Raw genomic sequence first — 18,891 nt, 5'->3', positions numbered from 1 at the left:
GAGGCGTGGGGACCTCGCTCGGCCGCTGGGCGCCCCCCGTGCCTGCCCGCATCTTCCGGGACCGGGCTGCTGCACTTCTTGTTGCCTCTCAGCGGGCTTTACACCCTCTCTGCGCTTGTGCCAGTAACAGGATACAATTAAAACGAAAACCGGTCCCAAAAAATAATGTTTCTCAGTAGTTCTGTAGGGCAAGCGAAATACTTCCCAGAGTCAATTGTCATTCCCTACGTGGGGCCCTGCGGGTATGGTTAAATCTTGAAGGTAAAGATTTGTGATTAAGAGGAAAAAAAACTCTTTAAAAAAAAAAAAAACAAACTCAGCGTGAAGAAAAAAAATGCAACCCCCCCCAAACCAACAAACACAACCTAAACCACTCCAATCAAAACACCAACTCCAAAACAAAACAACAACAACAAATGTTTAGTAATTAAATACAAACAGTTGACTTGGTTTGAGTGAGACCAACAAAAAAAAAAAAAAACAAACAAACAAAAAAAAAAAAGGCAAAAGTATACCTAAAAGTACTTTTTTTTCCCCAGGCAGAGCAGGGTGTTGCCTTGGGATTCTGCCAGGCTTCGGATGAGCTGTCGGCAAACAGCTAAATGCCTTGGTGATTTCCTGGTGAGATGTTTCTTGGCTGTTGTGTTTGAGCTTAAATCAATTATTCTCTTTTTCAGTGTGCAGCTGTTCTATGTCTTTGACTAGGAGGGTAAAAATAGTAGTCTGCATTAGTAAAATACTTTTCTCCACAGACACCCCCCCACCCCCCATATTTGTAGCACAGCAAGTGAAGTAGGTGTTGCTATTGCCATTCAAGACCCCTCAGGTAGCCAAATGTGCTTAATATTTATAATATCCCAGTTACCACAGTTGAGAAGGTGACCTTTAAAAGTCTTCTAGTTCAGAATACCATACCTAAATTCACCACCTCTTTGCCCAGTCTGAGCTCTTGTGTGCTGCAAGTAGAAGACCAGTTGTTGCTTCACTAGAATGTACTTTTCAACCTACATATCATTTTAAAATCCCAGTTTGCCTGATAAAACAACGTGTTTCATTTAGGATGCAGCAGAAAGCTTTATTGGTATGGAGCACTGGGTCTCCCAAACAGGACTGAAGCAGAACTGCAGAGTTTAAGCCTATGTCACACCTAGGAAGATTCAAGTACATGGCAAATTCATGCTGGCAGAATGTCAACTTCTTTAGATTTTGAGTCACTTTTTTATCTTACCTAGCACAACTCACAGCTTACCCCCAGGTACCTCCTGAAATTTAGAATTAAAAATGTGTATGTGTTTTTCTGTCTTTTCCTTTTGCTTCTTCATAGCCCTCCTTGACACTTACTAGATAATTCCTCCTGGTGAGTAACCTCACATTTTTCAGATTGTGGGATGAGAAGCAACTAGCTGAAGGTGATGTATTTCAGAACTGTATGATTATTCTGGGCCAGCAAGCAGCATGATCTCAAGTGGTTACAAAATGGACGGCCCAGAGGTTTGAAAGAAGTTTAATAAATTTTATTATGGGCTAGAGACAAATATTCCAGTGAAGGATAAGGATCAACTCTTAAATCTTTGTGGGATAGATTCTAAATTTATTACAGATCTGCTCTGAAGGCTGGAGCATAGCTATGCTGCTGCAGAAACATATTTTTGTTTCATTCTTGTTCCAGTGGGGGATTAATCTGCTAATGCCCTTTAGCTTCCCTCCAAACTTCAGTTTAACTGTGTAGGCAACTGAACAGGAGGAGTTCAGTCAACGTTATGACCATTTTAACCATTCTGTCCTGAAATTTGTCACCTCTTCCTCTTTCTCTGCATGGGAAGAGGAATACCAACTCCTTGTTCCCCATAATGTTATATACGTGACATGAAAATATTTCCACCTTCTTCCTGAGACTGAAGTATGGATTGCAACCTACATCTTCTTGAGAGTATCAGCTAAATTCTAGTAATAGTAATTCTTATACTAAAAAAAACATGATATAGCATATGATACTTCAGAATAAATAAAAAAATATTTTGAGAGATACTGAAAAAAACAAAGTTGATGGGAATTTTGAAGGCAGTTGAATGCACTCCTCTCAAGGAGAGGCCAGGTATGGGTACTTAGTGTCCTTTAGCTATGAATTTTGTAAGAAAACATTGGATTAAAAAGTAGATTAAAATCTGTTTTTACAGCTGCTTTAACGTTCCTCTCAGAGTTGCTTTCAAAGCTATTTGTAGCAAAAGCTATCTCCAGTGTTTTCCAAATTCAGACAGGGATAGAGATGAACCACAGTATCAAGACAAATTTGGCTATGCCAGTGAAAGCTGATGTTGAACTGTGTATTCTGGTGATTCTTTAGGCAATATGTCTCCCAGTGGTATGTCAGAACAATTTAAACTCTTATATGTACATGAGGAGTTGCAAATCTCTTGTACCTCTTATGAACTTTCCAAATTATTTGCCACTGTAGTTAAAAATACCAGATCCCGTTTTTAAGATACAAAAAATAGTACATTTGAGTGTACTGTAAGTTCCTCCTATCTTTAGTTAAGTTTCTGTGGATTAAATTTATTGTTATTCTTTCTCAGGGCATTCTCTTGTACTGTGATATCCTTCAGGGATAAAAAAATCATTGCATCTGAATGCCTCACTTTCAATACCTATGTTCCTATAGATGGGCTGCCTGTGAGACTAAGGGACTGCTGTTGTCCTCTTAGTAAACAATTTTCTATGTAACACAAGGTATTACTTTAATAATTTTTAGTGTTCTGCTTTTAATTGCTTTGATGGCTTATTCTAAAATTGTCTCCACAGCCTGTTCTAATGCATTACCACCACACCAATATAACCATCTTCACTTTAAGGGTATAAAACCTTTGTAAAAATATGAAAACATCAATTAATACTAGTTCTTCTTTCAAGTAACCCAGTACCAAACATATACCAATGCTAAAACACAGAATATAAGGAAATCTGTCACAGTTTTACCACCACAAAAATAGGTGTGTTTGGTGTGTCATACAGAGGTGATAAGCGGTCACTGCTCTCAGATTACAACAGTGGCATATAAAAACTACTGTGCAATCGAAATGTTGTTTATTAAATCCAGGCATTAAAAAGGAGTGATGTGTTGGCTCCTCTCTGTGCTGCAGACATTCCCAAATAGTTAGCTCAGGACTTCATAGTGTACAATTCTTTCCACGGAAATTTGAAACCCAACAAAACGTTTGCATTCTTCGAGTAAAAGATGAACTGCTTTAGGGTAACTCCACTGGTTTGTCTTAATGTTTTTTTGTTCAGTTTAGGAGAGACTGTCATAAGTAATGTCAAACCTTCATCTAAGGTAAGATTTTTCAATTATTTTGCTTAGGTAAGATAATACAGCAAAATGATTTCTCAGAAAAGTGACATGTTTTTAAAATGCAGAGTGCCTTCCTCAGGATAGACAGAAAAATACAGAAGAATCAGGTATTTTCGAACAGAGAAAAGAAACTAACTGAAATTGTAGGAATTCAGTGTATTTGAACACTTTTTTTTGTGATAATGGCCTTCAGCACAGCTTAGTAGGCCACAGTTTTAATCTCATCTGTAAATGCAGAGCAGCTATTGGATTTGGCATTGTCACTGCTTTTGCTTGCATTGTTGAGGTCAGACTTAATTGCCTGTTTCTTGTTAACTTTTGTTATAAATATTAAGAATATTTGTTAAAAATATTAAGAATATTTACTTGATGGTCTGTAATTGGACATCTGGTGAATAGGTGTGATAAAGCTCTGGAACAAACCACAGTTTCAAGTGATCTGTTTCTAAGTGATCTATGTATAACCCTTACAGAAGTATTCTTTATTTTGTACTTATTTCAAAATCAAAGGAACAAATTAACTTAGTTCTCTCGCACCTCCAGACACTAAGGGCAATTACATTAAGAATTCAGTAATTTTTTGTTGTTGTTGTTTTTGTTTTGTTTGAAAAAAAAACACCTTTTTTTTGGGGTGGTGGTGTGATGTTTAAATCTCCTTTACAGTTTTCTGTAATTCTCACTTTCTCTTTTTTAAAGCAAAAATCAGGAAAACAGCTTTTTTTGTGCTTTGCCAATGTAGTACCAATACCAGAAAGAGAAACCTAAAGCAGGAAAGTAAAACAACTGAAGATGTGCTCAAGTCTAAATAACTTTTCTTTTTCATTAAAGCCGTTATGTTTCAGGGATCCTATTTACATTTGGAAGCACAGTATATGAACACACTACAGTGCTTTGCCTGGGTGATTGAATCAACAAAGAAAGACTCAAATGAAAACATGTTTCTTAGTCTTTTGGCAATGACACATATGTCAGGAATTACTTTTACTATTTAAGTGATGAGTCAGAGGAATTCCCTTACTTTATGTCACATGGCACTATGGAAGAAAATATTAAATACAAAAATACAATTTGAAAAGACCATTAATAAATGCACTACTTTTGCCAGTGCTTTTCCTGTTACTACTTCAGGCAACTGTGTGCCTGATTACTGTCCCTTTATTCTTTCCTCTATAAGAGCATTAAAAAAGTATTTTTAATGCTGACTTTGTCCACAAATCTGCCTGGGACTGCTGGTGTGCATAGACTAATAAGTTGTACAAGTATTTCTACAATCAGAGTATAAAATTGATTTAGGGACTTTCAAGAGTGAAAGTGTTTTGCTAATATGTGGTAAATCCAGATGCCTGCTCCTTTACAGTGAAAATAACTTTGAGATATCTGTTTGGTGTAGCAATTACTAAAATGTGATCTTAAATGTAAGATTTGCCAAGTTCTTCCCTCCAGTTCATAGTACTTGAAGGTAGAGTACTTTGCCAGAAATGTTAGTGGTGTTTTTTAATTTTATGGAGGTTATTCTTTACCCCGATTCTCTCTCCTGTGAGGTATATCTAAGCAGAAGCCACATAACAGGCTTTGGTCTTAGCTCTGTTAATTATTGTTTGATAAAGCTTTATCAAAAACAGGGTTTGAAGCAAGATCCCAAGGAGTAATCTGCTTCATTCTGGCAGGCTGAGCTATTTTATATATATGCTTTATGATCAATTTCTTTCCCCCTCCATTGTTTGGTACAACAGGGAACAAGGACTGTTGGAGATGTGGAAAATCCACTCAAGGCAGAAGAGAAAAATAAATCTGCAGCTATTTCAAAGCAAAAAGAACAGTGCTTTGTACCGTGTGATGATGTTCAAGCTAAAACTTTACGAGGGGAAAAACATTACATGTGCAGTATGTATTCATGAAGAATACTCTCAGCAACAAGCTATGCAATGCTATGCTATGCAATTCTCTGCTATGCTCTGCTATGCTGTGCTAATTGCTCATTTTGTTGAGCACGCGTGACAGCCTTTGACTCTGCTGCCTTGGCTAAGAATTGTACAGAAAAACTGGGGTACTGCATTTGGGGTACAGCTGGTGTGACAGAGTTAAACTATAATCATGCTAGTGTCTTTCTATCAGGCAAATTCAGGTAGCAGCACAGCCCACTAAGATCTGCGTTACCCTCTGAACGTCAGTGGCTCTCTCCATTGAGCGTAAGAGTCAGGTGTCTGTCCAATCACAGATAGGTGTGAGGGAGTTAGGTGGAACTTAGTTGCTAAGTGGGATTAAATTTATACTTCAGCTTGCCTTTTATAAATACTTATGGAGAACATTCTCTATTCACCACCTTGACAAACTGCACAGTAAATGATGTGATTTGTCTCGGGGAAAAAAAGAGCTAAATTCTTGTATTTCACATATGATTTTTTAAGATGTACTATTAATTAGCTGACAGCTTTACTTTTTTAACATTTATTTTATTTTTGGCATCGGGGCAAAGCCCAGGAGTAACAAAGTAAATGGATAAATGTAGGATGACAGGAAACCAGAAACATCTGTCTTGTCATTTGAATTTGTATTTCTGTGATATCCATTAACTGGTCATCAAGCTGCTGATGGGTAAAGTCAAATTATTCAGTTCTTAAGAGGAGCTACCACTTCTTATGATGTCTTCAATACAACCAGCAAGACCTGAGGGGTTTAGCATCTCTGGCATTAATTGGTGGTCCCTGTACTACTTTGGTTTCACTTTTAAGTACCTTGAGGTTAAATACCTTCAACGTTCACTTAGATATCATAAATGAGTTTGTCATCATTCAGTCTAGAATATTTCTAGATAACAAAGTGGTTGAATGTTATTTCTTTTAAAGGAAACTTGCAGAACTCTCTTGCTGAATATGCAAGAAGTACAAAAAAATTGGTTAGAGACATGATGCATGATCAACAGTCTTCTTTGGATTACCTTTCTAATCAGGTATGTTTTTCTTTATCATAAAGATCTATCACTACAGATATTGTCTAATTAAGCATTTCTATTATAAAATAGTGGAATTAGAGCTCTTTCACCACTCCTAGGGTGCAAGTTCCATTTCTATGACAAGTGCTAAGCACCACCTGGTCCACAACTTAATGCCATACATGGTAGTAGGGTTAAGTGGAGGACTGTTCTTCCACACTGGTTGTTATCTTCAGCCCAGTTGTATTTGTGCAGGTGGCATGTTATTTCATTGCTAACTCTGATAGTTTGCAAACACTGTGCTTCACAGTAGAGGTAAAAAGCCTTAATCAAATGGAAGGACTTCTTTTTTTGAATTAACCAAAGTTCCTAAGAATGATTTTGGATGAAAAAAGTAAAAAAATTCTGACTAATTCACCTAAGGAAGGTATGAATCCCTTATGCATCACAAAAATTAGCTTGAGGTTGTATTTTAGTAGGAGTGACAAAATATACCTTTAGAGAGTAAAAATCCTCAATGCAGCTTAATTAAAGCTCTTTTAATTTGCAGGTAAATGAGCTCATGAACAGACTTCTTAATTTGAACACAGAAGTTTTGGGAAGGCATTTGGATCCACTTCCTTACAAAGCAGTTCAGTCTCATGGTAGGTATTCTTTACATTTAGACTTGATCTCTTTTTTTAAATTATTTTTTATTCTTATCCCTTGATGAAGAGCTGATTAAAAGAGAGGTAAGCTGTTGTAACATTTACTGTATTTCTTCTGTGCTAGTAACCTAAACTCTGGGAAAAAAAGGTGAACTATTTAAAAATGTAATCATAAATAATGTTTTAGATCATTCATAACTGATAGTTCTGACCATCCTGTTTAGCATCTTTTGTTGATTTTGATGCAAAATACCAAGTATGATCATCAGTTTGCAAGTGATAAAAGAAATGTGTTCTGCATTTGCAATATCCTTCATCTAATAGGATGGAAGTCACCTGCAGACTGGACAGTTAATCTTTTCTCTGTCCATCCCAACTGAAGGAAACATTCCCTTTTAGCAATCCTACTGGCTGTACAGACTACTTGAGTATGTTCAGCAGAGACTTGGCACTTAGGAGCAAAGGTGTTTTTATGTATGCATTATGAGGTATAGGCTTTTGCAAGTATAAACAAAAATATTTGCAGGAAAAAGACATCCTTCCCTGGATAATACGTCTTTTTCTCAGCACAAGAGTTGCCCAAATAAAATCTGTAGAATGAATGTCCCAGATACAGAACCTTTAATTTCCACATCATACTTATTAAGAGTAGAAAGAACTTTCTCTAAACAATGCAACTTATACTTCTTTTTGAGCTTAATGGAATTAAGAGAATTCTCATTTATGAGGTAAATTCATGACAAAACATGTATTTTAAGTTTGCATGCCAAGGGAATGCTATTTGAAACCATTCCTACATTAACAAGAGAAGTAATATTTCTGCTTACGCTGTATTTGTTTCTTTAAATGTATTTTGCTATGGAACTTCATCAAATACTTTGTTCTCTAGGGTTGGATTGCACTCATATTAAAGATACCATTGGTTCAGTTTCAAAAACTCCAACTGGTCTGTACATTATTCATCCAGAAGGATCAAATTATCCTTTTGAGGTAATAAATTTATCTCTTAGGATAGTCACAATTTGCTTGACAATAAGAACTTAGAATATATTTAATACATTTAAAGGGTTTTCTTTGAGAATTTCCCAGCAGGTGAATAATATATTGAATCATTGTAATATATTTGCCATTGCGATAATTTTAACAAGTTTCTCAATTTATGCAAAGAAATGTGGTCTCTGTTATAAGATTCTGTCATTAGTTTTCATATATAGTGAAAAATGTACCAAAGAGGAAAACCCAAGGTATTTTCCAACACTCTAAAAGCTTTTAGACATTGAGAAGTGCTCCTCTTTTCTGTTTTTGAGATGGAAGACTGAGGAGCCACGTGACTGATCCATCTGGCTTCTACGTCGACACTAAGTTTTCTGAATTACTCTGCTAGGTGACTGTATAGCATTGCTTTCTCTTGAGAGGTGACTCTGCTGATGCCTACAGCTTGGACCATGATCCTTGTGAATAGGAATCTAAATGTAGGTGCAAATGTGTACTAGTTTCATAGAGTCGCAGAATGATTTGGGCTGGAAGAGACCTTCAAAGGTCATCAAGTCCAACCCTGTTGCAGTGAGGAGGCACATCTTCCACTAGATCAGGTTGTTCAGAGTCTTGTTGAGGCTGTCCTTGAATATCTCAATTACCTTGCTGGGCAACCTGTTCCAGTGTTCCACCATTTTTAAGGTAAAGAATTGTTCCTAAATCCAAACAAAATCTACTCTTCCCTAATTTCAAACCATTGCCACTCATCCTATCACTACAGGCCTTTGTAAACAGTCCCTCTCCAGCCTTCTTGGAGGCTCCAGATCTCCCTGGAGCAGGTGCACTCTTGTCTGAGTGTCATTATAACTTAGTATTGAAGCAGAGAGACATCTAAATGTTTACTTTTCATATACAATTTGCAGAATATATATTCTTATGACAAAGAAAAATGGCTGAAATGCAGCATGAAGTGCAGCAGTCATGCTTCCTATCACCACCTACATTCTCCATAATTCCTAGGAGTTGTAGACATCATCTAGGAGATGAGAGGTTTGGTTTAATTTCCTCTGTCTTAGGACATTCAAAGCCATGCAAACACAATGAATGGCTTTGTCCATTTATTTCTGTTTCACTTTGTTCTGCCTAAGTCCTTATATATAGTGGAAAGACATATATGACACTTTCAAACCTTTAATTTTGCAGCACATGCTGGGGTCATTAGTTTTTGAGGAAAAAAAAGTTGGGCTTAAGCCAGGTAATAAATAGCAAAATTTAATATCTTACTTTATAGTATCCCTTTATATATTACAAAAGAAGGTTAAATCCCTTTATCTCTAGCCAACTGGAACCCTACAAAATGTGACACACACACAAAAAAAAGAGCATATACTTATGAAAGGGCTTCATAAGTATGCTGGATCTCAAAAGTTAAAAATGAACTTGGTTCTGCAGGCTTCTGATAGAAATGGCTGTCATTCTGTCTAAACAATGTAGCAAGCTCAGGGAAAAGATTTGCTACTCACCAGCAAGAGCCATCCATGTTAAAAGAAAGGCAAAAGACAGGTGGAATCATTCACAGAATGATGCTGTTTGCCTCACCTTGGGATGAACCATATCACAAAATACATCTGTTTCAGTACTTCTAGACTGACAGGGATTCCACTGAGGAGATACTGGTACTTCATCCAAATTACTTTTGCTGAGAGATGGTATGACTAATCTATGCAAGACAAGTGATTTCTCAGTTCACTTACAGTTTTTGGCAAATAATTCTGATATGATAAAGTTCCTTTCACTTCAAAAGTAAAAAAGAAAAAAAAACACCCAAAAAACTGACAAACCAACCCAAACAACTTTTTCATATTTAAAGTTACTGCCAGAATCTGAAAATTGGTTATACAAGTTGAAAGGTTTCTTAGGGGGAATAAGAAACAAAGAAGATAACCCATAATAATTTGATTAAAAACATCAGGTAAAAAACAAAAAAATGAGAAGAAACATTGCAGTCATGAAATGAATTGTCTCATTTCTTGTCTAGTAGATGTTACACAGAGCTAAAAAGATACTGCCAAAAAGTTCTGAGAGAAAAATATCTAAACTATGTGTGTTCTATGAAGAATGCTATTTTAAGGCAAACTGTTTAATGCAAATTCTTCCATGTGTTGAAGTATAAAAAGAGTGCAAGAGAAATGATAAATGAACATAAATATCAGGGCATTAAAACATAAACAAGAAATGGTAATCCATTTTAAGAGACTAATAGCCAAGTTAGGGAAGCTCTGCAGACTAGCAGGAAAAATACAAAGAGGCAGAAAACCATAAGAGGAAAAACAAAGAAAGAAAAAACACCCAGAAAATATAGTCAGCATGAAACAATTTATTTAAATGAGGACCTTTTCAACAATAAGCTGTCCTTTAACTCAAACTAAACCAAAATGTCTTTAGAATCATTTACATAAAGATACCAGATAAATGAAGAAAACTATTTAGACAACCATTCTCCTATTTTAATGATTGAAACCTCAAGAGTTTTCAAAAGTGAATATAGTTTTTGATGCTTAACTTGTGCTCATTAAAACATGCATTCCAGGAGCTAAGAATATGCAGTTTTAGTGGTAGTAGCAGGTATTCATAATCTCAAAAAAACTATTCCCAAATAGGCTTTTGTCGGAACATTCAAGGTCAGGTAATTAAAATCAATTTCCCTTAGGAAAAAAATGGCATCATGATCAATTTCTGATGCATCTTTTCAATATTTCATTACATTTTTCTAGGGTGGATTAGGGAAACTAAACACTTGTTTGGAATATACCTCTTATAAAACACTAAAGATGGAAAGAGAAGACATATTGAGTAGAATCACAGAATCACATAATGTTAGAAGTTGGAAGGGACCTCCAGAGATTGTGTCCCACCCCTGCTGCCAAAATAGGATCACTTAGGGCAGGCCACAGAGGAATACATCCAGGAGGGCTTTGGAAGGCTCCAGAGAAGGAGACTCCATAACTTCTCTGGGCAGCCTGTGCCAGTGTTCTATCACCCTCACTGTAAAGAAGTGTCTCCTCATGCTGAGGTGGAACCTCCTGTATCCTAGCCTATTCCAGAGTCCCACTATCCTTGAACAGAAGAATTGCTTCCTAAGATCCAGTCTGAATATACTCTCCCTCATCCTAAAACCGTTCCCTCTTGTCCTATCCCTAGACACCCTTATGGAAAGTTCCTTGGCAGCCTTCCTGCCTTCAGGAACTGCTAATTAACTTCTTGCCTTCAGGAACTGCTAATTAAGCTTAGTATGCCCTAGAACTACTTTGAACACCATAGGTGGTGCAGCATCTAAATGTGCAATATGCTCTTTCCTACATTAGGATGCCCAGATTTTCTAATCCGTGACAGAACTGGTCAATCTCTACCACTGGGAACATACCTGAAAAATACTCAAAATGACCTGGATAGATTCTTGTTTAAATGCTTAACAGAAATCCCTGGAGATCAGCCAAAGGTCATGGGGCCCTTTCTGCAGACAGTGGAGGTATAACACCTGCAGACAGTGACTTAGATCTTGTTTTCCCTGAGCCATGCTATGAATGCACATTTCTCTGTATAGGAGGGGGATTACAGGGCAGGCAAGGGTAGTAAGATTCCTAACTAGGGAACTAATTTACATGTCTAAAGTTAAGTGGGCTGAGAGGAAAATGTGCCACGTGATATTCTACAGCAGAGGGCAGATGGACCACTGCCATTTGACATGCTGCTGAGCACAACTTTTAGTAAGGACTCATAAATTTGACAAGTGATTTTATGTGTTCAGTGGGACTGCTCAGTTGCAGGCTGTTAAAAGTTAATATTGAAATTTCCCTGGATTTGGGCCCCTTAGAATCATAGAATCAACCAGGTTGGAAGAGACCTCCAAGATCATCCAGTCCAACCTAGCACCCAGCCCCATCCAATCAACTAGACCATGGCACTAAGTGCCTCATCCAGGCTTTTCTTGAACACCTCCAGAAACGGTGACTCCACCACCTCCTTGGGCAGTCCATTCCAATGGCAAATCACTCTCTCTGTGAAGAACTTCCTCCTAACTTTTTGATACTTCACCTTAAATTACATAATGAATTGCTGCTATCCCTTTTTCCATTTCTTTATTAAAGGCTCTCATTTCCTAGGCATCACAAATATGTTGTTTATGGGGAAGAAGGTATTGATGCTGAGTGAAAACACTTAAGAAGTTGTGTCTATTTTAGTTTGCTGAAATAAAGGTATATTCACAGTGTTGGTGACTACATGTAATACTTTGCATGATTATTATGTGGCACTGCATGTTACTTTCAGTTCATACTGTTATTAAAACACAGTAATATTTATCAAAGCTTCTGGTGGGCTGAGGAGAATCTTAAGAGGTTCAATAAGACAAAGTATAAGGTCCTGCACCTAGGTCGGGGCAATCCTAGATATCAGTGCAGGCTGGGGGGTGATGAAATTGAGAGTAGCCCTGCAGAAAAGGACTGGAAGTACTTCACAGAGAGAGTGATTTCCCATTGGAATGGGCTGCCCAGGGAGGTGGTGGAGGCACCGGCCCTTGAGGTCTTCAAGAAAAGCCTGGATGAGGCACTTAGTGCCATGGTCTAGTTGACTGGCTAGGGCTGGGTGCTAGGTTGGACTGGATGATCTTGGAGGTCTCTTCCAACCTGGTTGATTCTATGATTCTACTGGTGGATGAGAAGCTGGATATAAGTCAACAGTGGGTGCTTGCAGCCCAGAAGACCAATCACATCCTGGTGTCGTAGGTTTTTGTGTAAGAGTGCAACACTGAGATTGTTCTACTATTCTCTTATTCTAAGGAAAAAGGGCGGTAAAGTAATAACACTCCTGCATACAGAGAGGCTGTATTTCAAAATGCTCAGGAAAAGATACGGCAGGCATGAATCCATAACACCTAATAATACAGATAGAAGACACATAAGAATTCTCCCAAAACTCCTCCCAGCCAAACCAAAACCCACCAAAACTGCCAGTGCTCATTTTCTCCCATCCCCCACTGTCAACTCTAATTTAGGCCCCAAATGGGCAGAGTTCACTGTGGCCTGTGGCCTTGAAGGCTACGGCCTACAGGGTATGTTTACATGGTTGCCAAGTTACTCAGATAAAGATCCATCTGGAGAGCTGGAAAGGCAGGCAGAAAAGAGAACAAACTGACCTTGCTGCTTACTTCTAAAGTGTTTCCAGGCTTATGGGACTGAATAACAAAATTACAATGTCCAGAGGCAACCAATTTGTGTCCTGGGATGGATCTTGGTCTCTGTAGGTTTTTTTTAGGAAATCTGGGATAACCTGGAACCTCTCAAACAACCACACCTAGGCTGCAGCGAAACAAGTGTGGCCAGCAGATCAAGAGAGGTGATTCTGACACTTTATTCTGCTCTGGTAAGATCTCGCCTGGAGTGCTACATCCAGCTCTGGAGCTCTCAACACAGGAAAGGGCATGGACCTGATGAGGTGGGTCCAGAGGAGTGCGACAAAAATTTACCAGGGGGTTGGAACACTTCTGCTGCAAAGACAGGCTGAGGGAGCTGGAGTTGCTCAGCCTGGAGATGAGAAGGCTCTGGAGAGGCCTAATAGCACCCTTCCAGTGCCTGAAGGGGACCTACAGAAAGGCTGGAGATGGACTGTTTACAAAGGCCTGCAGTGGTAAGATGAGAGGCAATGATTTGAAATTAGAGTAGATTTAGATTGGATGTTAGGAACAACTTCTTTACCATGAGGGTGGTGGAGCAGTGGAACAGGTTGCCCAGGGAGATGGCTGAGGCCCCAGCTGTGGAGATATGCAGGGCCATATCTGAGCAACCTGATCTAGTTGAGAATGTAACTGCTCACTGCAAGGGGCTGGACTAGATGACCTTTGGAGATGCCTTCCAACCCAAACTCTTCTATAATTCTGTTATGAGCAAACATTTGCATGCAACACTTTGTATTGGTTGAGTAAAATATCAAAATCAAGCAGTACAAGAAGAACATGTAAGCAAATACTGCAGCTTCATTTTTTAGTTCTGAGCTTTCTGTTTGAAAGCTATGTTGCTTAGCAAAACTCTGAGTAGTCCATTTTTATGTAAAATGAAAATGCTCTCCTCATAACAGTTGTTTCAAGAACATCTAATCTTATTTATGTCTATTTTAGGTTTTGTGTGACATGGATTTCCAAGGAGGCGGATGGACTGTGGTTCAGAAGAGAACTGATGGAATCGTTCAATTTCAGAGAACATGGTCTGAGTATCTGGATGGATTCGGTGACCTTTCTGGTATTCATTTTAAATACTTTAAAAGTGCTTTGAGCCAGCAGTGTGCCCAGGTGGCCAAGAGAGCCAATGGCATCCTGGCCTGCATCAGGAACAGTGTGGCCAATAGGACAAGGGAGGTTATTCTTCCCCTGTACTCAGCACGGATCAGGCCACACCTTGAGTACTGTGTCCAGTTCTGGGCCCCTCAATTCAAGAAAGATGTTGAGGTGCTGGAACATGTCCAGAGAAGGGCAACAAAGCTGGTGAGGGGCCTGGAGCACAAATCCTATGAGGAGAGGTTGAGGGAGCTGGGCCTGTTTAGCCTGGAGAAGAGGAGGCTCAGGGGTGATCTTATTACTGTCTACAACTACCTGAAGGGGCATTGTAGCCAGGTGGGGGGTGGCCTCTTCTCCCAGGCAACCGGCAATAGAACAAGGGGACACAGTCTCAAGTTGTGCCAGGGTAGGTATAGGCTGGATGTTAGGAGGAAGTTCTTCACAGAGAGAGTGATTTCCCATTGGAATGGGCTGCCCAGGGAGGTGGTGGAGGCACCGTCCCTGGGGGTCTTCAAGAAAAGCCTGGATGAGGCACTTAGTGCCATGGTCTAGTTGACTGGATAGGGCAGGGTGATAGGTTGGACTGGATGATCTTGGAGGTCTCTTCCAACCTGGTTGATTCTATGATTCTATGATTCTATGAAACCAACAGTTCTACTATCTTTGTGAGCTGCATCCCACTGTACTGTGTGGGATTTTTAGTAGCATAAAGTTATTGTTTCTTAAAAGTCTTATTTACACAAGGAATTTTTTTTATCCATATCTACAACTACCTGAAGGGAGGATGTAGCCAGGTGGAAGTTGGCCTCTTCTCCCAGGCAACCACCAACAGAACAAGGGAACGCAGTCCCAAGTTGTGCCAGGGGAAGTATGGGCTGGATGTTGGAAAGAGGTTCTTCACAGAGAGAGTGATCTGCCATTGGAATGGGTTGCCCAGGGAGATGGTTGAGTCACCATCCCTGAAGGTGTTCAAAAAAAGCCTGGATGAGGCACTTAGTGCCATGGTTTAGTTGACTGGCTAGGGCTGGGTGCTAGGTTGGACTGGATGATCTTGGAGGTCTCTTCCAACCTGGCTGATTGTATGATTCTGTGATTTTATTTCACCCTAGTAGTCTTTAGCCATTGTCCATCCTCAGTCTCACAAGGGATATTTTCCCTTGTGATATTTTCTTTCCAAAATAACGAATGAGTTATATTTCTTCTTTATTTGGATTTTAAAAAAACACAACCATAATTGGGTTTAATTACACTTGCTTAAAGCAAATTTCCTTAAAGCTGTGAAAAATCAGTAATATTTTACCACAAGGCACGCAAAATTAGAAACAGAATGGAAATCTTTCAGTATCTAGTACCAATACAATGATGACACTACTTTTTTACTGCCACTTTTCATCCAACAAGTCAAAAACCAGTTGCTTTTTCAGGAGTTTATCTGGGATTGCCATGGAGGCACACAACTTTTCAACTGTACAAGAAAGTGCAGCACATATGAAGCAACCTTTCATGGAAAATAAGTGGTTTAAAGAGGCAAGAAATCTCAAGAATAGAGTTTGAGTTTATAATTTCTCAGTATTGCCTTTAGGAACACTGCTGAGTTTTGTGTAATTGAGCAGATCTTTAGCTCATCTGGTTTTGTGGTCTTCTAAGGTATACTGAAGAGGAACAGTTCAAAGTTACCATGTGGGCAGTTTTCTAGAAATGTCATAGAGGGAAACACTGATGTGCACGTGGGAACTGTTTCCATGGATTTCCCAATGAAGTAGGAAGAATGCACTGTACCTTTAGTAGTCTTTTAACGGAATATAAGCCTATCATATGAGTTTTATTACACTTGGTTTAGGAAGGAAAGTAGAAAAAAGTAGATTTTTTTTTTGCTTTTATGCTTTCCATCTCTAGACATTTATAGACTGTATTTTATTCCTGTTTTAGGGGAATTTTGGCTTGGACTGAGGAAGATTTTTCACATTGTAAATCAAAAAGCCACTAGTTTCAGTCTCTGTGTGGAATTGGAATCAGAAAATGACAAGCATGCCTATGCATCTTATGATGGATTCTGGATAGAAGATGAAGCCTGTTCTTTTAAGATCCATTTGGGACGTTATTCAGGAAATGCTGGTAAGACCCTGCTTCTCTGAAATATTTAGAGACAGCTGCTCCCTTTCTTAATGTGAAGAAATGCATTCAAGAGATTAATACTCGATTAATTTAAAAATCTTTATTTCTAATATGCTTTTCTCTATAATAATGAACACTTAAAAAGGTAAATGGTTAATAATGTCATGACTGGTCATGCCAGTATCAATCTTCACAGAGTAAGAAACAATTTTGTTCTATTGTTTTAAGGTCTTTAATGGAGTAATTGAATAATTACTCTTTTAATAAAGAAAATTAATAAAGAAAATGAAGGATTTTTAATGGTTTCAAGTCCAGAGACTTGATAATACAAAAGGGATTTTGTATATGTTTGTGTACATCTATTTAATGGTCTGATTCTTTAGATGAGTATTATCTCATTTCCAGTTTGCTGATGGTAGTGGAAGTCTTCATGATGCTGTTGCTTTGGTGAGTTCAGAAGTGCCCACACAGTGGCATACAAAGGATACTGAAAGAAACTGACAGGAACAAATTAGGCCTACAGTGTCTAACAGTCAATCGCTGATATATAGGCACCAAATAATTTACAGTTCCAGGTCTCCCTTAATACAGCTACACCAAATGTGGATATTGTACCATGGCTTACTGCTTTTTCCTATTTTTGGGGGGTTTTGCATGTTTACTAATATGCAAGAATGTTTCTTATTACCAAAGTAATAACTAATCTCAAAATGTGTTGATCCTTTACCTGTATTTGTGAGAAGTACTATTTCTTTAAAAAGACAAGAGAACTGACCTTTGTGTTTTAACGATTCCATTTTATCTCAGCACTTACTCTGGGGCTTTGGGCATATCTTTGGAAAATCTGAAGTTAACAATCCTTTTTGTTCCTTCTATCTTTTCTTCCACTCTCTACAAGGACAGAAACCTTTACCTTTGTAGCTGGTGTGTATCACTGCAAACAATAAAAATATAATATTTTAAATCAAATTTCAACTTCTTCTATACTTCTTGGTATTTTATACTTTTTCTTTCCTATGTCTTTAGTCCACTGCCAGCTCGTTATCTGGTGGTCTTGAACTGCTTTGGAAAAGATCTATTTTCTAAGAAATTCAGAGGAAAAATTTGTTGGAAGTATACAAGAAGTGCTGTTTCTCCATATATAACCATAATCTCCATAATTTATCTTTATATCTCTTTTACTTAGGTGATGCATTTAGAGGATACAGAAAAGCAGATAACCAGAATTCAATGCCTTTCAGCACATTCGACGTTGATAATGATGGATGCAGGCCAACATGCACTATTAAAGAACAGCCTGTAAAGAGCTGCAGTAACTTCAGTGGTAACACTGGATGGTGGTTCAACCAGTGCGGCCTTGCAAATCTTAATGGTGTTCATCACTACACAGGGAGATTTCTTGAAACTGGGATTCACTGGGATACATGGACAATGAACAATAAGCCAGTCAAAATTAAATCAGTTTCAATGAAAATTCGGAGAACCTATAATCCATATTTCCATTAACCTATGAAAATCTATCTCTTACAGTTATTGTGGGTTAAAGTATCACTGCATCCAAAACACCATTCATTTTCTCTGAACAGTTCTTTCTCAAAACTCTGTATTTCCATAATGCAGTTACTCAGTATAAATGCAATGTATTGATGACTTCTGAATGTGGTTTTTTATATGCTCTCTGCATATCTGAATTGTCAAGAAATTTCAGCAAATTTTCCTTTAGAAAAACACATTTCATAGAATCATAGAATCGACCAGGATGGGTTGGAAGAGACCTCCAAGATCATCCAGTCCAACTATCACCTGGCCCTATCCAGTCAACTAGACCATGGCACTAAGTGCCTCATCCAGTCTTTTCTTGAACACCTCCAGAGATGGTGCCTCCACCACTTCCCTGAGCAGCCCATTCCAATGGCAAATCACTCTCTCCGCCAAGAACTTCCTCCTAACATCCAGCCTATACTAACCCTGGCACAACTTGAGACTGTGTCCCCTTGTTTCTGTTTCCACCTTTATATTTTGTAAAAATACCTTTTCTTCATTTCAGGTTCATTTTCCAGAAACTTAACCTCTTCTTTCCATATTCCTTCTCAATCAGTGCCTGATTTTAATACAAGTAAGACAGATACTACTATGTATGAATTACGTTTTGTTCTGTATTTAATTTTCATAGTCAGTGTTTCATAACCAGATGTTTATTCTGCCATTATCTATTTCATAATTCACTACAAATGAACACTTCTTTTTCAAAAAAAAAAAAAAAAAAAAAAAAAAAAAAAAAGTGTAACATTTAATATAAACTTGTCCATTTTAAACTTTAACTATATGGATCTGATCTTATTATTTTATTTCTACTTTCTTACATTCACTTTGTGAATGATCTCATGGAAATGAACATAATCAGCTTGAGTTGTAAAAGTGCATTCTATGTTGTTATGTGAATTGCCTGAATCTCTGCCAGTAAAAAGAGAATAATGTAAAAAAAAAAAGCTTTTGATAGGGTGTGTTACAAGGATAAAGGAGAGAAAGAATTCCTCTTCTATGCTTG

At 38.1% G+C, this 18,891-nt stretch overlaps 1 protein-coding gene across 1 annotated transcript; it reads left to right on the top strand.

Annotated features, from left to right (window-relative positions):
- The first annotated feature begins 2,262 nt into the window (after positions 1–2,262).
- ANGPTL5 (angiopoietin like 5) lies at positions 2,263–18,408 on the top strand. The gene is made up of 8 exons (XM_064170530.1): positions 2,263–3,328; positions 5,080–5,230; positions 6,193–6,296; positions 6,829–6,922; positions 7,815–7,915; positions 14,073–14,193; positions 16,158–16,343; positions 17,530–18,408. The coding sequence occupies exons 1-8, from the start codon at positions 3,233–3,235 to the stop codon at positions 17,847–17,849; spliced, it is 1,173 nt and encodes a 390-aa protein (XP_064026600.1). The 5' UTR covers positions 2,263–3,232; the 3' UTR covers positions 17,850–18,408.
- Positions 18,409–18,891: the final 483 nt, after the last annotated feature.

This window comes from Pogoniulus pusillus, chromosome 3, assembly GCF_015220805.1.
Source record: "Pogoniulus pusillus isolate bPogPus1 chromosome 3, bPogPus1.pri, whole genome shotgun sequence".
In the NCBI taxonomy this organism is placed as follows: Eukaryota; Metazoa; Chordata; class Aves; order Piciformes; family Lybiidae; genus Pogoniulus; species Pogoniulus pusillus.
The sequence above is the reverse complement of the archived record's forward strand: the minus strand, read 5'-3'. Positions and strand labels throughout refer to the sequence as shown.

Bases quoted from the DNA above. Each gene is read 5' to 3' on its own strand.
- ANGPTL5 (XM_064170530.1), top strand. From the start codon at position 3,233: ATGAACTGCTTTAGGGTAACTCCACTGGTTTGTCTTAATGTTTTTTTG. The intron at 6,923-7,814 runs GTAGGTATTCTT...TTTGTTCTCTAG, and splicing joins CAAAGCAGTTCAGTCTCATG to GGTTGGATTGCACTCATATT. The intron at 7,916-14,072 runs GTAATAAATTTA...TGTCTATTTTAG, and splicing joins GATCAAATTATCCTTTTGAG to GTTTTGTGTGACATGGATTT.